The sequence below is a fragment of the Amblyomma americanum genome, chromosome 5 (assembly GCF_052857255.1).
Source record: "Amblyomma americanum isolate KBUSLIRL-KWMA chromosome 5, ASM5285725v1, whole genome shotgun sequence".
NCBI lineage: Eukaryota > Metazoa > Arthropoda > Arachnida > Ixodida > Ixodidae > Amblyomma > Amblyomma americanum.
This window is the reverse complement of record NC_135501.1, coordinates 56,996,538-57,020,794: the sequence shown is the minus strand read 5'-3', so window position 1 is coordinate 57,020,794 and position 24,257 is coordinate 56,996,538. Positions and strand designations below refer to the sequence as shown.

The 24,257-nt window shown below is 48.3% G+C and overlaps 1 protein-coding gene across 7 annotated transcripts in view; it reads left to right on the top strand.

The window, feature by feature from the left end:
- Positions 1 to 24,257, top strand: part of Klc (kinesin light chain) — a 116,241-nt gene that overhangs the window by 57,677 nt on the left and 34,307 nt on the right. For all 7 annotated transcript variants that reach the window (XM_077664880.1, XM_077664885.1, XM_077664881.1 and 4 more), the window contains exons 2-6: positions 1,423 to 1,964; positions 4,252 to 4,570; positions 6,452 to 6,725; positions 9,264 to 9,571; positions 13,122 to 13,230. In XM_077664880.1, the coding sequence (XP_077521006.1) occupies positions 1,448 to 1,964; positions 4,252 to 4,570; positions 6,452 to 6,725; positions 9,264 to 9,571; positions 13,122 to 13,230 (1,527 nt within the window). In that variant the 5' untranslated portion in view covers positions 1,423 to 1,447. The remainder of the gene's footprint in view (positions 1 to 1,422; positions 1,965 to 4,251; positions 4,571 to 6,451; positions 6,726 to 9,263; positions 9,572 to 13,121; positions 13,231 to 24,257) is intronic.

Below are 24,257 nucleotides of genomic sequence, written 5' to 3'. Positions count from 1 at the left end.
GACGAAAACTAGGGAATAACGAAGTGAAAGCTTTGCAACAGACTTCACGAATGCTTTGTATGCCAGGAGTGGTCTCTGTGTGCGACATACGGCACATTCCAATGTGACTTGGGTGGTCCTGGAATGGGCCACGCTTCTAGTAGGTCGGAAGGCTGCAATGCAGCCTTGCAACCTTCAGTTCTTTGCCATAGTGTAAGGGGGAAATATTGAAATTCTGTTTTTTTTTTTTTGATGCTCACGGGTGTTGTGTCACTCACTGACATGCACTTGCTATCAGAGAGGGGCTGATGGTTTGGTTTGGTTTATGGTGGTTTAATGTCCCAAAGAGACTCAGGCTATGAGAGACAGAGAGAGGAGCTGAACTTTCGTATATATGAAGACTGCACAAAATAGTGAGACATTGTATAAAAAGAAGAGCGCACACAAGCATAAGGTTTGGAAGAGCATGCACGTTTTGTCTAATTTTTTCGCTGCTTTTATTATAAACTGCTATTCACTAAACTGTCCATTGTTGCCATAACAGTATCATTGCAGGGAGAACAGGAAAGTATCTGAAAGTGAGTTCTGTCGGGCTGTCAGTCAGATGTAGGTGACAAACCATTTGTGTGTGTGGTGCCCTCAACCACTAGCTTCACTGCCAAGTGACTTTGTCAAATGGCATTAAAAGCAATACTTTTTGATGGGTAAGTTTCTATATGGGAGACGTATTCACTGTCTATATTAGCTGACATGTAGAAATATTGGCTGCTATATCTTTATGGAAGTGCAGAAAGCCGGCAGATTTCTCATTAGTGCGGCTGCCTGTACCTATGTTCGGCAGATAAGATTTGATCAATTTGAGCGATCTCTGTTGAGATACAGAAAACTTAGTGTCTTTCAGTTGTTCTGTGAGGTGCCCATGTATGTGAAGGTCTGCAAAGTAGGGAGTAAACACATACTTCATTGCAGCATCACTGATTCAAAAGTTTTTGTTATGTGAAAAATTTATTTGGCTAATGTGAAGCAAGCAATCAAACTCCATGTTTTACTGATTACAGCAATAGTCTTGCTCTATCACTGGTGCAAGTGTGGCAAAAGCAAGCCTCCTAAAGGTAGTGGGCTACTTCTTCTTACAAACATTATTCTGTTCTCTTCTCGCATTTCGGCTGCAGCCTGTTGCTTGCTTTATCAAATGCTGTCCAGTGCCTCAGCCCAGAAAGTGGAGCAGTATGCAGTGCTGTTCTCCCAGAGAGCTTTTTTTCTGTGGGTTAGCCAGTGCCTGCTTGAGATTGTGTTGCAAAATGCAAGGTGACACTGAGGAAGATGAAAGCAAACTGAATGTATGGGGCCTGGCAGGTTGTGCATTGAGGAAAATCGCAGCGTTGGCCTTGGCCAAAGGAGGAGTATTATTCACACATGTCCCCCCGTTTGGTTGTTGTGCAGGAAGAAGATAGAGACGCTGGGCAAGATGACGGCCATGTCACAGGAGGACATTGTGAGCAGCACCAAGACGGTTATCCAGGGTCTGGAGGCGCTGCGTAATGAGCACAACTCGATCCTGACAGGCCTGCGCAGCTCGGTGCAGGCTGCCCAGCAGGCCGCCACCCAGCAGGACAACAAGGCCAGCCTGGTGGTCGAGGAGAAAGCCCAGCTGGTGCACAAGTCCCTGGAGGCCATCGAGCTGGGCCTGGGTGAGGCGCAGGTGATGGTCGCCCTGGCCTCGCACCTGCAGGCGGTGGAGGCGGAGAAGCAGAAGCTGCGCGCCCAGGTGCGGCGGCTCTGCCAGGAGAACGCGTGGCTGCGGGACGAGCTGGCCAACACGCAGCAGAAGCTGCAGGCCTCCGAGCAGAGCGTGGCCCAGCTCGAGGAGGACAACAAGCAGCTGCAGTTTGTCAACTCGCTCAAGAAGTACGACGAGCTGTCTGCCTCCACCACCTCTGTGGCCTCCACTGCCACCCAGGGCGACGACTCCCAGAAGTCGCAGGGTGAGCGCTTGCTTAACGTTACTAGGGTGACGATAGGTGCTTTTGAACCTGCGTCACGCTGCATGTTTCTTACAAAAGAGCCTTTTGCTTGACATTAGGGCATCACAAAGTTCATCTATTACTGCCAGAGTTTCCTGTAATGTAATCTTCATCGTGCTGAGCAGTCATAAGATGTATCTAGCTTGACTATTGTTACTTGTGTACTGATAAAATACCACCCCAGTATTACTGTGGAACGGTGGGGTAGTGCTGGCATTAAAGAAAGCAGTGGTGCTCCAGCTGCTCCATTTGCACCATTCTGATACATTTAATTTTTCTGCACCAGTCTGCTCCGAAAGCAGCAAATTGATCAATATTGCACCTTAGCTGTACCAAAAGGAAGACACGGTCATGAGAAAGCAACTTTTTTTGGAACTGTTCAGGCTTTCAGTTGGCAACCTATTAAAACGCTGCGGCAGTTGGAAATCCAGGGTGCTAGTGAGCTGGCTTGTGGTAGAATTTAGCAGCCAGTTCATTCGCGCACATGATCGAAGGAAAGAACTCAGGAGAGGTGGTTAAGTCACATTTTTTGAGGCCGGCTCCCTCCTGCTCCCCCAGTCCCCCTACTTGGCTGCCATCTCAGCGCACTTGCGCATGCGCAGCAGGCTCTATTGGCTGTACCTTCGGCCAAAGGCTCCCATAGACCTTGCGAAAGCGCACGACTTTCGGCACACTTTTTGGCTGCATTTCGGATAGCGAGGGCCTTTCTCGAGTTTTCCTTCCTCCATGCTCGCGTGTCATGTTGGTTGCATCAAAAGGTTGCGTCATGTCAGTCAAGCCTGAAGCGGGCTTAAGAAGTCATATCTTCTGGGTTGAAGAACAAAAGCTTGGAGCAAATCCACCGAGGTCAAGCTTTGTTGGAACAAGGGAATTTCAGCCTTGCTGTTTCACTTTGCGAGCTTGATGAATTTGTAAAAAGTTGCAAGCACCTGTGAGATAGTGTCAACATGAAAAAAAGAATGGTTCAAGTGAACATGTCCTTTAGGCTTTTAGTCAAGCATACTCGGCTGAACTTGCGTGCAAGACAGGGCTAGCATTAATAAAATGTTTTGTCACTTTCTTTTGTGAGCACCTGTCTACTGTTGTTTTTTCTGTCCAACTACACATGACTGAACCTGATCTCATTAGTTACAAACTCTTCTGGGCAACTCCTTTATTCCATTCGTGCTGCTCCCGGGTTGCTCCAGAATTATTGTTCTGATTCAAAGGTGCTCCAAAATGAATATTTTTCTGCTCCAAAAATTGCTCCAGAACTTAAAATGGCTATACCATCTCTGAGAAAGAAAAAGGGAAAAGCAGCCCATTAAGGAACAATCTTAATAAATAGTATTGTAGTTAAGGAAGCCTTGAAAGACAATGCACAGCTTGGAAAGTTACGCTTCGCCCTCTGTGTGAAACTAGAGAGTTTTAGTATAGCGTACGCAGGCATACGCGAAGGCATAGCGTACGCTATAAGATAGCGTGCTCCGTACTGTGCATGTGCCAAATGCTATACCAAATGGAGGTCTTAACTTACGTGCACGTTATGTACACTATTTCTCGAATTTAGCGTGTGTGCTCTTGTGTACGCTAGGAAAAATAACGTTGTCAAGATGGCGGCGCCCACGTCACCCTCTCTAGAGAGAATTCGTAAATGTTATTGGGTTTTTAGGCATATTCATTGCCTTTAAATGGGACATGTGGTATTCGCTTTGCCTCCCCTCGGCGACAGCATTTTTGATTCTGTGTGGCGATTCCGCCGTTCTTAACCCTAACAAGACGCCGTGGACTGTGGATTGGCTTGATTTGGATTTTTACGACAAGGTAGTCATAGCCTTGCCAAACGCAATCATTTCGGCGGTAGGCAGAAAGGTCTGAAAGACCTCGACATGACGGTTCTAAAACCTTGCTCGGTTCAGTTACCTAAAATAAATTAGGCCCTGACTCGACTGAACTGGTGATGAACTGGCTGTCTACGCACTGCGACTTAGATAACCTTGGCTAAGTGCAAAAAATGTCACAAAATATTTTCACACTTTAACACCAGATGGCGCCACTGCGACTAGCGCTATCGTTGCGTCCGGCTTGGTATGCGATGAACTAAAAGTGCTCATGCGATTTCCAGTGTAACCTCCCGCTAAATGCTTGCGTATAACGTGCGTAAGTGCTCATGCGCTATACTAAAAGTCTCTACTGTGAGCTTCCTGCTAGTGTAGTGCTGCTGTGACACGAATCAGATGTTGACCCTGCGTGGCATGCCTCCATGCAGGTGAGAAACGGGAAGGTGACCCGCCCCTCGACCTGGGTTTCCCCGACGATGAAGAGAGCGGCCAGGATGCACTGTCCCCGCCTGGTGGAGGCGTGGGCATGGGCCCCATGGGGACGTCCGGGGGCGGCGGCTCAGCGGGATACGAGATCCCAGCTCGACTGAGAACCCTGCACAACCTGGTGATTCAGTATGCGTCACAGGGGCGCTACGAAGTGGCTGTGCCCCTCTGCAAGCAGGCCCTCGAGGACCTGGAGAAGACCAGTGGCCACGATCACCCAGATGTGGCCACCATGCTCAACATCCTGGCACTGGTCTACAGGTATGGAGTAGCACCTTGGCGACCAAAGGGGCCGCGACTGGCTCCACAGTCCAGTCCAGCTTGTGGGCCAGGTCATTATGTCAGCGGGAGTGGATTGAGACAGCAGTGTAGCTGAGTGGTTCTCATACTTGGTTCCATGGAACCATTAGACTTTTTGGAGCACTTGTTGAGTTCCCCAAGGACCTAAATTCATGCATGCCATAGTAGGCACCTTTTCTATTTTGGGAGAATTGATACTGTCGGTGTTTGTGGACGGCTGTTTCGTATTGCAGCGGCTCACTATTGATGGAATTTTACCATTTTTCTGCTGAACTGTACATCTGGATGGTCTTTATTGCATGCATCTCGAGCAGTAAGGGACAAAAGTGAAGACACAAGAGGTTCGTCAACACCTCTTATTAGTCGCCAGGGTTCTTTGATGGTAAAAAGATTCGAGAACCTCTGGTGTAGCAGTTCAGGCTGTACAAGTGTTTATCACTTGCTTCAAGTAGACCAGTTACACCTGCTCCGTGTTCTCATCAGTCGTTAATTGATTTTTATATGCCAAAGCAATGCAAAAGTCTATGAGGCACACTGTAGTGGAGGGTTCGGTATTAATTTCGACTCACTGTGGTTCTTTAATGTGCACTGAAGTCTAAGAGAGAGCACCAGTTCTACATTTCGGCTTTGCTTTCAAAATGCAGCTTCCTGAAACGGTTTTTGCAAGCATTTTTGGAATACATACATGCAACCATGGATATGCTTTTGCCACCGAAGTGCCATTGCCATGCCCAGTGTTGTTTGTGGGGTCCGGGTATCGCCTGGTGGATCCTTAGTCAAGAGGATGCCCGTTCCAACTAGGACGGGAGTGCCGTCGAGGGAATGAGTTGGGTGAAGGTCGAGACAGCTGGCTTTATTTACATTTTGTGAAGGAAATGGGAGAGCTTTTTGGCCATGCTTATTGCTGAGTTTTATAACGCTGTCATTCCCTAAAGTCCCTAGGAGGATGACGGCCCTGGTGAGGAGGGAGTGTCCTGTCAAGTTCGCCTTGGCACATGATCACACACCCCACTTTTGGGGACATGCCCCAGTCCCGTGTTGAGCTTAAGTGAAACATATTGACTAGCGCAAAGACAGACAGGGACCAAAGCAAGAATAAGAGACAGGACTTTGGTCCCTGTCTGTGTTTGCGCTAGTCAATATGTTTCACTGCTACAACCAACTAGCCCCAATGAAAGCTTAAGGGAGGGGAGGAGGCCGTCAAAGAAGCATTGACAGTGGTAGGACAGCATGTGATGTTCCATGGCCAGCTGGCTGTAGACATGTGTTGCCGACACCTGTTCTTCATAACACCCGACACGCAAGACAAGCACACGGGAAGTGAACTGCCGTAAACGGGATCTTTGTCTCCAGACATGGTAGCTGCAGTTGGGGGCTCGCTGCGGCGGGGGTTGACACATGAAGAGTCACCGGAAATGGGGCCCTTTTGTGCTCAACTTCAGCGGGTCGTCCTTTTCGACCGATGACGGCCGCACTGTGATGCAGCCAAGCATGGTGATTGGAGCCAGATGACATCCAGGTCCTCTCCGGGTGGTCCATTATGGGAGCAATCTTTGTCGAGTAGACAGAGGGTGCACTGGCAAAGGTGTGCTGGTTGGTTCCGGACGAGACTTGCTGTCCCCATGGCTGCGCCAGAAGTCTCACATGCCAATCCCCCAGTCATAACACCAGGTTCAAGCCGACATCCTGGTGCTCAAGAACTAATATCATGGCCAGTGGGCCACAGTTGTGGGCAGTTGTCATTTGAGAAAGTGGTTTTTGGGTGTGCTCTGTGTTTTCCTGAAGAAAATAAAATTTGGTATTTTCTCACGTGGCACCTCCCGTTGCCCGTTGGTTGTACAGGGACCAGAACAAGTACAAGGAGGCCGCAGCTCTGCTGAACGATGCGCTGGCCATCCGGGAGAAGACGTTGGGCGAGAGCCATCCCGCGGTGGCAGCCACCCTCAACAACCTGGCCGTGCTGTACGGCAAGCGGGGCAAGTACCGGGACGCCGAGCCCCTCTGCAAGCGGGCCCTGGACATCCGCGAGCGGGTCCTGGGCAAGGACCACCCGGACGTGGCCAAGCAGCTCAACAATCTGGCCCTGCTCTGCCAGAACCAGGGCAAGTACGAAGAGGTGAGTGAGCAGGACTTCTTCTGACTGTATACGTTAGCCGTTCTCACTCATGGGATTGACTGTTCTTTAACATGCGGTGATGAAACAAAGCATAGTTAAGGCCCCTAACTTTCTGCGGCGGAAAATTTCAAATTCTGCGGATGCAGAATAAAAAATCTGCAAAATTCTACAAATGCAGCATTAATAATCGGCGAAATTGCGCTATATAAATGAAATAAACGTTCAAGTTTTTTTTTTTGAACACTTGCGTTGCATGCTGCAGAGGTCCATCTTCTAAAATTGTAGGTGGCTGTTTTAACGCAGCATTAATTAATGTTTTGTGTTATCTCCGCTCAAAGAATGTTGCTTATTTGATGCAAGATCTCCGTTACGACTGCAATGGAAGAGAATGTCGAGGTCACTTCTTCCATTCCAGGCAAGATAAACGGGACATCAGAATCTTTACCCAGTTCGTCTTGGTTAGAAGGAAACAATGCGAGGTCTCTGATGCTGGAGTTCATTTCTCGAGCAGTTTTCAGACACACTTTCCACTCAGCTGTTCAGACCAGCAATTCTTGACCAAGTCCAGGCAGACTTCCAAGCTCCAACCTTCTTTCTTTTTTTGGTAGGAACCTGACATACAGCAGATCCTCCTTTGGCTGTGATTAGCCTGAATGGTTTAGGATCTCGTTTATAATTGTAATAATATTTCTTATATACAGTCGACGACCGAAAATTCAGACGCCTGATTTTTCGGACATGCTTGATTATTCGGACTTTCTGCGGCACCGCGACAGGGCCCATAGAGCCAACTTATAAGAGCGCCTGAAATTTCGGACGCACCGCTACTGACTGCTCGATTTTTCGGACCTCGTTTGCACTTGCCGCGAATACTGAAGCTGCCATATAGTGTGTACAGTGGAACCTCATTAATTCAAACCGCAGGAGAGATCGAAACCTTGATCAAACAAAACGAAATTTATGCTTAAAGGGAGCCTTTTAACTTGTGATGTTGAAATTCTGCGCGAGTCGGCACATTGTGCCCGCGTGGTTTCGAATTCGTACTGTTCATGAATGTCTTCCGCTGCATGAACTTGAACAGTAGTCACAGTTCGCGGAACTCATCTGTGCGGAGTTTTTCATCTCGAATACGGAAAGAGGTGGCAGCAAAGTGCGTGGGAGGTGCACGGCTTCACGGAGACGGCAAGCGCAGGAGGAAATGGTGGGCGAAAACGCACCGCACCCTGACTTTTCTATCATAAAACCGTAAATAACTGACGTGTCAATGACAGGCAAAGCACATCTCATTATACTCAAGCCACCGCAGAATGCATATCAACGGATATGATGCCGATTTTGGCTCTAGCCGCTAGGCCTAATGACGAAGGCCACCGCCAACAGACCGCTTGCTTCGGCCGTTTCTCGATTGTTAATGTTTCGCCATCTTCGCATTCTTATTCCGGGCCCATCGTACTGCGGGCGCAGCGCAATTCCCGCAGCAGCGTGTTCGCTTTCCCGTTTGTCCCAACCCATGCGTTTTCATCGGTGACATGCCAAGGGCAGCACAGCCAGGCTGAGCTCGTGAAAGCTGCCGCCGCCCACCATCCGTGCACATGTCGCGCAGCGAAATGTAGTCATGAGGAGCTTTAGAATGCGTGCAATACAACTGACCCCCTTTCTCTGGCACATTGGTAATAAGTTCATGATTTTTTTCAGTTAAATTTGATTTTTTGGACTGCCTGATTTTTCGGTTGTTTTCGCGGTCCCTAGAGAGTTTGAAAAATCGGTCATCGACTGTATACACCTGGGAGGTTGTGGTGACGTCACAAGTTTATGTCGTCAAAGAATGCACAAAAAATGGCCAAATTGGGATTTGGCCTAGCTACGCAAATCTACGGTCATTTTTTTGCTACTGCTATGAAAATTCTTTTTGAGAGATGCAAGCATCGTAACTGTTCCCATGGAAAGCCGCCGCAGTGGCTCAGTGGTTATGGCACTCGCCTGCTGACCCAAAAGACGCGTGTTCAACCCGGCCATGGCAGTGGAATTTCAATGGAGGTTAAATGCTAGAGGACCATGTACTGTGCGATGTCAGTGCACGTTAGGGAACCCCAGGTGGTCAAAATTTACAGAGCCCTTTGCTACGGCGTCCCTCATAGCCTGAGTCACTTAAACCCCCAACAATCTTCCATTGAAGGGTATGAACATATTTTTGCCAGAGGCACTGCAGTTGAAGCTCCAGATTTCGTGAGCAGATGGGGGAACAAGCTTCTCACAGCATGAGCTGTATTTTTTTTTTAGGTTTCAGTAGAGTACAGATCGTTCAATTGATCACATTCCTGTTGTTGTGTTGTTCCGGCTGGTGCCTGTCTGCGACAGTTGCATTAAAAAAAAGGAGGTAGTGTGGCTGCTAACAAACAGTTCTGCGAAAGGCACTCAAATCAGATTTTGCTCGTAATTAGAGAATTGTGGGAAACTAGCAACCCTAGGAATTATTCTTTCCACTTGTGGGTGCTGCTGCACTGATTCACCCTGCGTGTGGTGCACCCGTGTACGCAGGTGGAGCGCTACTACCAGCGGGCGCTGGACATCTACGAACGGACGCTGGGGCCCGATGACCCGAACGTGGCCAAGACCAAGAACAACCTGGCGTCAGCCTACCTCAAGCAGGGCAAGTACAAGGAGGCCGAGCTGCTGTACAAGCAGGTGCTGACGCGGGCCCACGAACGGGAGTTCGGCTGCGTCTCGGGCGACAACAAGCCCATCTGGCAGCTGGCCGAGGAGCGTGAGGAGAACAAGAGCCAACGGCGAGACAACGCCCCCTACGGCGAGTACGGCGGCTGGCACAAGGCGGCCAAGGTGGACAGGTGGGCCCCGCTTCACTTCCGTCCCTGGTCCGGAAGTTGTGTTGACTGCTCGGTGCACATTTGCCTGAGGTCGTTGAAATGGAAATAAGTTTGGGGATCAGCAGGGCTTCCATACTCCGTTCCTCCCATACATAATCAGCACTGCCAAAGCTAGCACACCTGTTAGTACAGGCTAAGTCCTCACCCGAAAAGTAGTTCACCATGCAAGTGAAGCGAAAACGGGCATACAGTCAAACCCACTTATAATTATACCGGTTAGAACAATGTATTGGGTGATTACAATCGACAACCGCAGCACCGTCAGCTTTACCTTATGTTCTGTGGTAAAATAAACTGCTCAACATATAAGTTATAGCAATGAAATCTGGTTGCTGAGAGCCAACCTTAAAAGAAAATAACTTGGAAAACCTAAAACCACATCAGCCAACCCACGCTTACAACTCAAAAGCGTATGTGCATGTGTGTAAGGTCGCGACCAACAGATCAAGCCCACGCAGAGAAAGCTAGAAGAGCCCGTGACTGCGCACTCAGAGACACCAGCTGCATCGGGGATGCTTGCATGTCTTCATGCCACAGCGGTGCAGAGGACGAAAAAAGGTGGATTCTTTCCCCTGTGCGAAGACAGAGGAAAGAGTAGGTAGCGAGTCTTTTTGGAAGAAGCAGCCCATTACTAATGTTTCTGAGGGTATGCCGCTTGCTTTTTTTATTATTCTCTGCCGATGGCTGCCAGCGAAAGTGCGTGCGCAAGCGGCATTCTTCCCTAATCTTTGCTAACTTGGCCATGTTCGCAGTTTGCATGTGTCCTGAGTGCAGCGATGCAGCAGCTCACGTGCACTCAGGACACATGCAAACTTGAAGCGGGAGACGTGGCCAAGTTAGCAAAGGTTGCCCAACGAAAATTAGAGGGACACATCGTTTACACGGCTTGCTCGCGATGGTGAGCACTTTCCAGGATGAGCGACAGAGAGTTCAAGAGCAAGCTAATGGTAACCTCCAGAGCATGCATTGCACGGGAATCTGAAACTTAAGGACGTTCAGTTTGGGGCTAGCCAGTCATGTGATTGTGGAATGAAGGATAGGGCGCCATTTTGTCGCCTTTTATTTCCATTTGCCTGTGATTGCTGGCCCTGTGATTGCATCGTTGTGTTCATTGCTCTGAGCTGCGTGTGCACCGCAGTGCTGTCCACGGGAAACTACATAATACAGTCGCCGACTGATTTTTCGGACTCGAAGGGACCCTAAAAATGGTCCGAATAATTGAACAGTCCGAAAAATCCGTGAAGTACAAAAAAAATCATTTTATTGATATGAAATCGGCTTTAAAGAGTCACTGATTTTACCTTGCAACAAATTTCTCTTGCTGGCGACAATTTGCGCCTGTATTTGCACCAAAGTTGTGCTTTCACTGTACACGCTAGGCAGCAAGGTCACGTCGTTTAGTTGAATACTTCCCACGCTTCTTTGACGGACCCGCCGGCAGCATGTTGTCCACAACCCGAGTGTACACCACACCGCTCGTCAAATACACGCAAAGACAAGGCACTTTTCGTTTAAAGTGGTGGAACCGCCAGACGCAGTCACAAAACGGCGAACAGATGTAACTTCGTGAAGACGGAGTGCCGCTCGGTCGACACGGTTTGAGAAACCCAAGTGACGAAACGGTGAATGGCGAACTTTACCCGCTGCGGTGGCCCAGTGGTTATAGCGCTCGGCTAATGATCCGGAGCACCCGGGTTCAGACCTGACCGCAGCGGCAGCGTTTCAATGGAGGCAAAACGCAAAGGCGCCCATGTGCTGTGGGATGTCAGTGCACATTAAGATCCCCAGGTGGTCGAAATTACAACAGAGCCCTCCACTAACGCACATCCTTCTTCCTTTCTTCTTTCACTCCCTCCTTTATCCCTTCCCTTACTGCTCAGTTCAGGTGTCTGCCCAGATGTGAGACAGACACTACGCCATTTTCTTTCCCCAAAAACCAATTAACCAATTTCCAACGTATGAGACAAGCAATAACTGCCCCCGTCAACGCTGGCGACAAAAGCAAGTTGACAGCGATGACAATCCGACTGCCACCTCGAAGTGGCAGAGATCGCAGGGACCTGTACTGGCAAAAATGAGGTACCGAAAGTATGTCAAGCCAATCCAACTGCAAAGTAAATCTACCTCAATCAAAGATGGTGCCTTTTGCGCCAGAAAATGCCGATAAGATGGCCAATTTTGGCCCACAGGCGACTGAAATTAGTCCGAAAAATCGAACTTTTGGACTTTTCAAGTCCAAAATATCCATCACGAATGCGTATGTGCTTCAATGGGATGACTGATAGTGCCTCATCGAAATCCGAAATATCGTACAAGTTCGAAATATTGGAGTCCGAATTACCCGTCAGCTACTGTAAAAAGAGTGCAATGCTGGGCCTGGACAGGGTGTGCATGTGACGGTTAATAATTCGAGTCAGCTTTCTTTTGTCCAGCAAGGGCTGCAAGTTGAAGGGAGAGTCGACTTATATGTGGCAGTATATGTTAATTATAATCAAAGGAGTCCCATGTAACTGCATAACAGCAGAAGTACATCCAACAAGGGTGTGCAGTAGCTTTGGTATCACGGCAGTGGCAGCGGCTGCCTCCATTTCTGCCACAGCTTAGTTGATGGTGCTACCCTTGTGGCACAGGGAAAGAGGATCGGGCATACCTTTGTCCTTCCCACATGTCGCCACTCCCAGTTTGCCCAGTCGCTGCCGCCAAGGGAAACAAAATCACTCTGCATCTCCACTGTGAACTCTTCAAGCTCCTAACCTGGGAGCAGGGATGTCGTGTGTCATCTCTTGGTGCCAGAATCATGCATAGTTGAAAGTGGTACAAAGTAGTGGTGAAGACACATAGTGCAGTTTACCAGTGTAAACTTTCTTTTTGGATTGCGGCATAGCGTTTGGGTTGCCCAGAGCGCTGGCTTATGGCCCCTTTCTTCCAAGCCTTGATAGGCCGCATTTCAAGGTGTATCTGAATTGCGTTGTGACAACCCTTTGAGAGCGTTATTGACACACCCTACCGTTGGAGTTTGTTGTGCAACATGAAAAATTTTTTTACTTAATATTTTTTCAGGATGTGCGAGTTCAAGTTGTGAAGATCGTACTGCATATGGGAGGGAACTGCATAAGCAGGTTCAGCCGCAAACGTCGTAGTGCTAGAAAGTTCTGTTAAGACTGGTGTATCCGCCTCTAGTTCGTGACGCGAAGTGAATTTTCATCTTGAAATTGCAGAGTTTTAAAGTAGTCATATCTGCTAGAGCATGGCGCTGCTACTTCAGTGTGCTAGCATGTGTTGCTTGTGCAGTCTGGATGATCTGTTTCCTTTCTCTAATGGCCATTGTTTCGTTTGTCACACAGCACTCAGTGGCTGTATTCCTGATTGTGAGCTTAACATGGCATTGTTGAGGCATAGGCTGCAGTGTAAATGCAAATGGCATCTTGTAACGTGGTGCTGAAACACAAGCATTCTGGCAACAAAGAAGCCTTGATGGCAGCAGTCTGACTGTGGCTCCTCTCCCTTGCAGCCCAACGGTGGCAACCACCCTCAAGAACCTGGGCGCCCTCTACCGACGGCAGGGCAAGTACGAAGCGGCTGAGACGCTGGAAGACTGTGCCCTCAGGGCACGCAAGGAGGTACGCTCCATCTCCTCCTACGTGGTGCAGTTGGTTGTGCGTGTGGCATGTATTATGTATGTTTGCGGGCCTTGTCAATCTTACTCTTGGGCTGTTTCTTGCTGGTACATTTCGGTAAGAAGGAAGCAATGAGTGAGAGGGGAAATCCTCTTTTCATCACAAGCGTTAGCTGGTAGTGTCATAAGGCCTTTATAACGAATCCGCTGTCCATCACAAGCGTTAGCTGGTAGTGTCATAAGTAGGGCTGTGCGAACATTGAAATTTTCAAATAGGTACGAATCAAATACAAATATGAAAAAAAATGGCTTCGAATATCGAATCAAATATCGAATATCTGGTCAGCACAAAAAATAAATTCAGTAAAGATAAACAAGCAAACATTGTTGCTCTTTTTTTTTTTTTTAAATACAGTCGAACCCACCTATAACGAACAGGAACGTCACGTGGCGTTTGTTCGTTATATTTCGAAGTTCGTAGTAAGCCACAGCTTTAAAGACAGTTGCTAGTCAAAACACAAAATTTTTTCTTTGCGAAAAACCCCGTGATAGACGTCTGTTTTTTCAGTGCAGATCCGATGAGGGTGGTTTCCAGTTTATTTAAAGCAGAAGCGTGCTCTTCGCCGAGGCCCTTGGCATATAAAAGCTATCTGAGGCTCTCTATGTAGCTCATTGGTACAGGCGCGCTATGGGTGCGTGCTCCGAAGTCTCATTTTCATCTGATTCCTCCGCGTCACTCTCGTCCCGCACTTCAGAAGCGATGCCCTCATCCGCGCACGGTTCCACGGTGTCGGCGTCGTCATCGACAAAAATACAGTCGATCCCGGATATATCGAACTCGAAGGGGATCGTGAAACAGTTCGATATATCGATAATTAGAAATATAAAATATGCATGTCAAAAGCTTCTCTAACAACTCCACACATCTCAAGGCAGTTTCCCGATGTAGTGACTAACGGGAACTTGCCGATCTGTGCCTCATAGGCGCGTAGGAAAAACAAAAACACAGCGCGATGACCGAAACACTTTATTTCGGAAGAAAAAAAAATCTGTGACCTTTGCTTGCTTTTTCTTCTGCACCATCAAGTTCATTAAGCTATCCTCAAGCTTGTTGGCAGTGTTCAAATGAGAAAGGCCAACTCCTTCCATTGTGCCACAACAGTGACGAATGACGCTGAAAGCTGATGCAAGTTCAGCTGCAGTGCATGGTGGTTGGTCCTCTTCGTCGGAACCTTCGCCGCTGCTCGAGTCTGCGTCCTCGTCACCCATGATGTCAGCCACAATCTCTGCATCAGCGCGATCCGCTACAGCTTGCACGCCGTCGTCAGCGCTGACGAAATCGCGTGCTGTAACGCCGCCCGGGATGGCGCCTGGGAATGCCGAGAGCTCGCGAAATTCACTGTCCAGGCATCCAGCGTCATCGTCTTCACTGTCAAGACATCCGTCGTCTGCAGCTACCACAAAGCCTGCTTTGCGGAAGTAGTTCACAATTGTGCTTTTCTCCATGTCGTTCCAAGCACCAGCCAGCATTTGAATGGCTCCGAGGAGGTCCACCTTGAGTTTGACTCCTAATCGAAGGTTGATTAGGAGCCTCTGCAGCAGTCGTCATCTGTACCCAGCATTAAACGATTTCACAATGCCTTGGTCGAGGGGCCGAAGTTTGGCCGTTTTGTTTGGCGGCAGAAACTTGAGGTTGATCTGCTTTAATGGGCAGATGACATGATGGGCCAAACAGTTGTCAAGAAGAAGACAAACTTTGCGGCCAGACTTCTCCAGGCCGGCATCCCACACCTGTAGCCACTCATTGAAAAAATCGCGTGTCATCCAAGCTTTCTTATTGGACGCGTATCGAATCAGGAGGCCTTTCGCGTTCTTAAAGCAGCGAGGCAACCTGCTCTTTCCGATAACAAACGGCCGTAGTTTGCATGACCCATCCATATTTGCAGCAAGCAAAATCGATACGCATAGTTTGCTGTTCTTTCCACCATGGCATGCAGTGTCCTTCAAATGCAAGTCTTGTTTGGCAGCATTTGCCAAAACAGTGCCGTCTCATCTGCACTGAATATTTGCGACGGCGAAAGGCTATCGTAAATATTTGGCCACTCTTCGGACAACCACTTCTCTATCTGACTTGTGCTAGTCGCCTCGCTTTCGCCCGAAAAGGTCTTTGCGACGATGCTGTAGCGACTCTTAAATCGCTGCTGCCAACCAGTGCCACCAGTGAAGCTTTCTTCTCCGAAGGCCACAGCAAACCATTTGGCCTTCTCCATGAGCATTGGGCCATCAACAGGTATGTTCTTGGCACGTGTCTCCAAATAATCAGGCGTACAATGCCTTCTCGACCTCGTCAAAGGTTGGGACGCGCACACGACACGCACCAGGGCGACTGTACTGCACTGCCTTCAGCTTAACATCGGCTTTGTTCTTGAGGATTGTACTCAGGGTGTTGCGAGGAATTCCGAACGCCGCGGCGAGCGACGACTTATTCTCGCCAGCCTCCACCCGTCGAATGATGTCCGCCTTTTTTTGAAAAATCCAAATTCTTGCATTTTTTCGCGGCCATGGCTCCGGATCACAGGCCAAAAGCAGAAAGAAAAACGCACTGCACCACACGAGTCTCAAGCCTTCGCATTGGCCTTGTGAATAAAAGGAACAAAGTGAATCGAAAGACGCACCGCCCTGTGTCTCCGCACTAGTACCACAAGCCCAAGCTGCACTGACCTCGTTCGTCTTGCTGCGCCAGCGCTGTCAGCCAACCAAAACACAGGAAACGGGCGCCTGTGGTCAGCGTGGTTTCTCCCTCCCGCTTTCCTATCGCGGGAACATCGCGAGAGCTTCGTGAGGAGAAGCGCACTTGCAATGGTGGGGTATGGTTGGAGAAGCGCACTTGCCGGGGCGCAGCTCAGCACGAAGTTCGATACATTGATATGCCGGTGCACGGGAGTTCTATATACGCGAACAATAGCACTATACTTTTGCATGGGATTCCCAAGGGATTTTTCAGCTGTTCGATATAGGCAATAATTCGATATATCCGGGATCGACTGTACAATCATTCCAACCTATGCCATGCTCCCTATATCGGAGTCGACAATGCGCTGCCACAAATCGCCGCCGGGCTGGTCATCTTCCGAAGCATCAGGCTCGTCATCAGACACTCGACGAAGCCGGCCTTGCGAAAGCAGTTCAGCTCGCCAGTGGCCGTCACCTCCGTCCAGGCCGCTTTCATCATCTCTACCGCTGAACACAATGAAAATGCGCACTGTATTCCCGTCCGCCATCCCGAATTACAACCAGGGCCCGAGATTTGAACGAAGCCATCAAAACGTCCGCACCGCAACAAGAGTGATAAAAGTGCACGATGGGATAGACGTGCAACGTGCGCAGGCTGCAATCAAGCCAAAGATACAAACGCACAGCGCCAGCGGAGAGAGCAATGAGGGGTGTCCGTGAGCGTCAGTGCAGCCACCTCTTGGCTCCCACGGAAGACCTGCTTCACGGAATGTGGCCTACGCGATCGCACCGGCAGCGGCGCAGTTGATCGCGGAGGCCACGCGCGGATTTTCAAGAGAGTGAGGGGGGGAGCGGAGTTGCAAGGAGGAGCGGGAAAGCGGTCTTGGAAGGTACGTCGGCGGGGAAAGGGTAGCTCGCTCGAGAGCAGCATGAAACGGGGCGGGCAGTTTGCCTGCGATTAGGCTCGGGAAAACTTGCCGCGCGCCGGGTGCACGAAGGGGTCGGAAGCAGGTTATCTCGCATCGGGGCGCAGGGTTTACGTCGTCCGTTCACTGTAACCGATCAACAGAGCTTAATGATATCCGTTATACGTGTGATTTTGTGCCATTGAAACAATGTATATTTTGACAGTCGTGCAGGTCTCGTTGGCTACAAGCGAAAATTCGTCTTAAGTGTAGCCATTATATGTAGGCTCAACTGTAGTATATGTCCTTTGGAACTGAAATAAACAAATCTAGACTGCCTAAGCACCGTATAAAAAAAAGCATGATGTGCACATAAATGTGTACTACTTAATTGAGCCTCATAACAGTATGCAACTTGTAATATGGTCATGCAAAATGAAATTCATAACATTACAAGACTTGAAACAAAACATGATGGCTAGTAAAACCTCATTAAAGGGCCACAGAAAGGGGTGTTTGAGCTTGGCTTTAAAATGCTTGCACTATGTAGAGTACAGGCCTCCGAGCGTCCATGCCACGTATGAGACCTCAGAAGCGAGCGGGAAATTTACAATACATGTTTAAAAATTCCTGCTTTCACACCTCGCGACGACGCGTGGTGCTGGGCTTTCGCACGAAAACCTGGCAGACGACGTCACGTCTTGCAAATGACGTCAGCAGCCGGTGTTAATCATTGGTTCACAGAGCCAAATTCATTCAGACGTCGCGCGCTACCACGGCCGCGGCCACTATGGGCCGAGTGAGTGGGGCTGGCGGAGGAGCGCTGCCGTTTTGGTGTGCGAGAGGAGAGGGAAAGGCGCGAAGACGCGGAAGTTCAAATTTTTTCTGCTTATAACTCAGCTTCCACAAAACGCATTAAAATAATTCGTGCTGGGGGATAATTGTGAGCCATCGTCTTTTAACGTCCCACACATATCGCACCTTTTTTGGGACACCCTTTCTGGGTCCCTTTAATTCGGAGTTCAAAGAACCGACAGAAATGCCAGGGTTATTTGAAAGGCGATTTATAAAATGCCCCGCGGCCCCGGAAAAAAAAAAACCTGACGAAAATACGGTAGTCTTATGAGGCGGATCTATTGTGCAAACACATGTAAGCCCGTGACGAGCACAGAGTTTCGGCGTGCTGGAAGACATCGCAAACGTAAGCGAGATGGGAACGCACATTGACGTCGGAATAGCGACACTGCTTCTAAAAGGAAAAAAATGACCCGCGACACGTCAGTCAGCATCTGAAAGCGGCACGGTGCTTAGACTGGACTACTGGCGAATACACGGGCCGACAGTTGCCATTGCCACGGGGAAGTGGCAAAGCTCGGAAACCAAAACTATGCGGCCAGGTTATTTTTTTGACCTAGTGACAGGGGCCCTCCGAACGTTGTCGCGCCTGCCGTTACGCCCACATAAGAGGTGCATGGGTTACAGTGCACCATGCAATAGGCGGGATTTTTACAGGATCGCTTGCCCTCTTGTGACACCTCGACTCGCCCCTTCAGAAGCCTCACATGAAATTCCGCGAGTAGGCTTTCCCGCATAGCGTAGCTGGCCAAAACAAGGTGGTGGTGGTCACACTCAGAGAGTTATTGAAGTGTTAGAACGAATTCCATGGGTGTGGGCATTAATTGTATAACATATTATGGAAGGATAAAAAAATAAACATGCTTTCACGTTGCAGTTGTTAGAAGCGGGTCGTCCCCCATCTTGTTCGCAGCACGTGTGGTATGTGGGAAAGCCCACTTGCGGAATTGCGCGCAGGCTCAAGCCTACCCAGTCAAAAAAAAACCATTGGATTTCAACTGGAAATTACCGATTGGAAATTTCCAAATGTGTTTTCGACACCATTGGAAAATACCAATTGGACTTACCAATTGGCCGAAACCAATTGAACTATTCCAATTGGCCGAAACCAATTGGACTATTCCAATTGGTAGACACCAACTGGTCCACTCTATGGCCAAAACTCACTGGGCTGCTCTGATTGTCGGGCACCAGATGGCTATTAAACATTCAGGAGGCAAGCAGTCTATTAACTGTAGCAGTTTATTATAGGTATTTGCATGAAAATACTTTCCCTACAATAATGCCCCATGGCCAGGTAGGTATAAGAATGAATAAATAAATAAATAGTCCTGAAACAAATCTTGTTGCAGCTCCTAGCTGGAAGGCTCCATTTCTTTTGCGATCAAATAGAAGCATGAAACAGATTGCATTACTGCAGAGAATCTACAGACAGAAAAGCAAATAATAAGGAATGATATTTAATGTGTGAACAAACAAACAAAATCCATTAAGCTGTACACTAAGGTGCTCTTTGTGGAATCAAATTATGGATGAGCATTCAATGCAGTAACTGTGTAAGTTTTGATACAAGCAGTCACAACAGAAACAATAATTTGTGCGTCATGAAAACTGCAACATGGGAATGCTTGTTTTTGTTCAGTTGTTGGTGATTCATAAAACATCACAGGAACTTGCCATGTTTTATTTTGTAATTACGCAATGCGATCAAATTAATAGCAAAATGCAATATACTGCATTCCAGGAGTCGTCCTGCGCTGCAAATACAGCACTTTTATAAATGTATTCTCCAGAAGATTTGTATTATCCAGATCATCAACACTGGAAAAGTGCGCAAGCCGCAACCATCCTCCACGCGCGGAAAAAAGATTCAATCATTTTATCTATTCCCATAATCAAACTACGTTCGTTCATTAATTGTTTTGCACACAAAGATGTGACCACGTGCTCTGCTTCCAAGCATAGATTGCGGACGTAGGCTCTATAAAACAGCTTCACAATTAATGCTCAACATTTGCATCAGGCACACACATATCACACAAAGTTAACAGTGAAAAGTGCAGGTAATTACCTCCAAGCATGAGAATGCGGGCCGGATAATAGTCTGCTTCTCCTTCGGCATCTGTCCACTTCACCTGATGATAGATTTGTGAATCAAAAGTCTTGGGCATTTTCAGGTGCAAAGTCCTTCACATCCGTGACGGGCACCACCGCACAGTTTATATTGTCTTTATACCTGACATACGCAAAATCAGGCGCACTCGAAGACATCGCGCACACATGTATCCTAGTACTACACCTAGAGCACTCTACTGCAGCGCAAGAACCACGCCACCACGACCACGCTGACTGCGCGTGCGATGACACAAACACAGTTGTGGTGATACGAAACTGAGGAATCATTTTATTTTCCGAGAGTAAAACTTTTTAAACTGATTAACAGCAGCAAAATTTTTTAATACATTTTTAAAATTAAGTATTGCAATTTTGTTTATAAATTGTTAATATTTGACTATTTTGTGCAGTACTCTGCATTATGTGAAAATGTGGATAACCTCGCTGACCGGCTGACTGGATCAACTTGAACTGCAATATGGCAATCTATGGAGTGAGGCTATGACGGAGCTGCCAGTTTCTGAAATATTGACTGTTCGTATATTTGTAAGAACAGGTGAAAATGCTTATGTCTCGCCAGTGCCGAGTTCATTCACAATGTAACCTCAATATTGCCGCAAACCTTTGTACTGTATGTTTGTTCTTTCTTGAAAGCTGCTGGCACACAAATTTATCTCAGTTGATCGCACCGAGGCGGGGCCTTTTCTGCGTTGCTCCAGACAGTTATGGTAACTTTGCACGCTGTATCTCAGAAGTTCGCTATCAGCTTTAAATTGAGCACGGCCGAGAACAGTGGCCATTCTGTTCGACGACCGCCGAGCATACTTGTTGCTTTCGTCGCCGTTAAGTCATTCAGTTCATTGTGGGCGCAAGTCAGCCGAAAGAGTTTTGTTCGGAAGCTATTTTCGCTATCTTTATGACCGTTGGACTGCCGTCACCACAACGTGACATCTGTTGGACCAGTCCATTTGGGAGCAGGGAACCAATTGGGTAGTCCAGTTGGAACATGGAAAAACAATTGGGCTGACCAGTTGGAATATAAGTCCAATTGGAAAGTTCAATTGGACCCAACTCGAAGTACAAAATCAAGTGGATGGTCCAATTAGAACTAGAGAAACCAATTGGGCTGTCCAGTTGGATTCATCAGTCCAACTGGCTGACCAGTTGGCTCCCGATGGGCCCAATGGGCTGACCAATTGGGTTCAATGGGTCCAATTGGAAACTTCAATTGGACCAAATGTTTTTTTTTTTTTTTTTGACTGGGTACATATGAAGCCCACGGTGGGCATGCGGTCCACCGCCATTTGTTTAGTGCAGCAAAGCCTGCCACCTGTCATCGATGTCAGCACTGCTTTGTGCTGGAGGTTCGACATAGCTTTTTTTAGTGCCTAGCACTTCTAGCCACAATCATGGATTTCGCCGATGTCTGCCCGAGGCCTCTCTCTGTCTCTCTCCGTGAACTCGAAGCGCAAAAGAGAAGGTGGCGACGCACACTGCGCAGTGAGGAGGCGGTGCGGCTGCACAGCTACAGCCAGTGAGAGAGTGGTGTGTATCGCAGTCGCGGCCGCCACTGGGCAGTGTTGTACAAGCGCGAGTTACTCCGCACTGTCGGTCGCGTGCCCTCAACTTTGGCGTCTCCGCTCGCGTCGTTCACCCCTCAGCCTTCATGGACAGCAGACGTGTACGCGCGGTGCTCCCTAGACCTCGACTCCGCGCCGCTTGCCGCATCGTGTGCATGAGAGCCTTTAGTACCAAAGTTTAAAGGAGTATAGACACATAGATTTTGGGTGCGTGTTTTCTTGTTTGTAATGATGCATAAGGCACTATTATACCTGGTATTCTCCTACAATGGCTAAATAATTTATAATCGCATTTCTTTCGCGTGCTGTTTCGGTTTTGGTTTCAACAGCCGAATGAGGACTCTGACGTCAATGTGTACTTACAGGTCATGTGAGACATGAAAAAAACTGCAATATAATCGCTGCTTCCACATTCGTTGTCATTCCGGTTCTTGAGAAAGACTAGCTTCAGCACTGCAGTAAATTAAAACGATGAAGCAGTGATTATGTGGACATTTTTCCATGCCTCACGTGACACAAAAGCACTCTTTGACATCACAACCATTTTTCGGTTGTTGAAACCGAAACCAAAACAGCACAACAGAAAAAGTTTGATTATAAATTATTTAGCGATTTTAGGCAAATATCGCATGGTTATTCATGCATATAGTGTCCTTCGCATTATTGTACAGAAGAAAACACGCCGCCAAAATTGGGTGTCTATACTTTTTTAACAAAGTGTAAAAGTGCATAAGAAAGTATAGCAGGGTTGAGGAGTGCTAGCGCACCTACTTCGCCTTTGATTAAATGTGCAAATCGGCTGTTATTTTTTGTTTTGTTTTTGGACAGTTATTTTCGTCGAGAAAGTTTGCAGTGCATGTTTGAGCCTTTTTTTTCTTGTGACATGGCACAAAATAGTGTTCAGCCTGTCTCATTTAGCCTGTCTTGTTAGGCAGAGACCCACATCTGCTCGCTTATAATCAAATCTCTTAGGGCACTGATGCAGTGGCTTTTTCAAACCTGCTCGGTGCATGAACCTTTGAACCAAGCGAATGGTGTGGCAGAAGTGGAAGTCCTACAGAACGGATACGGCCATTGAGTGTGGCGCCATAAACCTTGACACACAAAAATTATTTCTAAATACTTTGCCGTGCAAGACAAGCAATGTACATGTAGCCCTAGCGAGTGGCAGGTAGCGTTTAAGGTGTCGCTGTAAAGCCAACATGTTAACACCCTTTTTGTTTTCTTTTGTCAGCCCACCCCTTCTGTAAAGTCCCTTGTGGACCTTTGAGGAAAAACCAGTTAAAAAGATTCACAGATGATCAATGCAATTCATGCATCAGAGTATATGTTAGCATTGGTGAGCCCACTGTGCGACCATTTTTTGTAGATGGCGGGCTTCTGCATCCCTGACCGAAAGGCCAGAACCTGTCAGTGGTTCGTCCCTGTCGGTGCTCATTTAAGGGGGGATACGGGTCTTTCGGGCCAAAAATTCGCGAAAAAAATCAAATTTTCGAAACCAATATTTTCGAAATCGGCGGCTGTCTATCTACCTAGCTGCCAAGTTTCTCACCTCTAAGATCAGTATTTTAGTCATAATATAAATTTACATAATCTACGTCGCCCGAATTTGCGCTGAAATCGGCTTTGATACAGCTTTGTTCCGCGCCGCATAGCTCCCGTTTCATGCGCGGCACCGCAGCCATCTTGGTCTCGTTTGAAAGAGCCGTCTTTCGTCTTCAATTTCCCGCCACTGCTGCTTCCTTTCGTCCATTGGTTGCCTAGCAAATAACAAAAAAGAAAAGGTGCCTTTCGCGAGCCTATTGGCTGCCTGGGCGCACGTGACAGCAGGTCGCCTTCCGATTGGTGGAGCTGGCTGGCATCGTCTGCTCTGCGCGGCCAAGCCGCGAGGAGACGCGTCGCTTTCTTTGTATCGAGCCGAGACGAGAACGCACTGCGATGCCTGGATCAGTGCGCAAGTTTCATTCGCGGCAGAAGTTCAGCTAGAAGAGGAAAAAGTCCTTGATTAAAAACCTCAAGAGACCCCCAGCTCCAGCTGTCTGCGCTGAGAACGACGGAAGTTCTGCGCCGAACGATGGAGTCGACGACAGTACCGAGGTCGAAGTAGGCCTAACGCGTTCCTCGGCCCGAGAGACAGCTACTGCCAGCGGCCGCATACGCCACGATACTGTGATGCTGCGGCTCTCAGATGTGCAGCGAGACGTCATCAGAACCGAGAAAAAACTCCGAGAACTTGCGTCAACTCCAGCAACGAAGCGGAAGTCAGACTGTTTTCACGATGACAGCAGCGCGGCGGACGTCCGTTCACGATGACAGCAGCGCGGCGGACCGTCCGCTTGATGAGGCGTGCTGCACGATCGTTAGCCTGGCGTCGCTAAACGATCTGCTGAGGCTCGCTAAGCGCAGAACGTGCGGCGGTGATATCAACGTCGAAAAAGGTGAGCGGGAATATGGGCTCGCCGTTAAACTTGTTCTCAAGTGCGTGAACTGCGGGGACACTTCCTCTTCTTGGAGCTCAACGCGGGTGTGTGCCGATAGGAAGGTGAACCCCTTCGTAGTGAATGTGCTTGCTGCCCGTGCAATGCAGAGCACTGGGAACCAGCAAACGGCCCTGAACGATATTTTCTCAACAATGAATATTTCTCATCGCGGCCTTCATACGAAAACATGGCAAGATTACGTAAAAAAAAAGTTGACGCCCGCTGCAACTTGCGCAGCCCAAGAAATGACCGCTGACTGTGTGCGGTCGGTTCAAGAGCTTTACAGTGAATTGCGGTTTGGAAACCCCGGCAACATTGCTGTTTCTTATGACGGCACATGGATGACACGGGGCCACACATCTC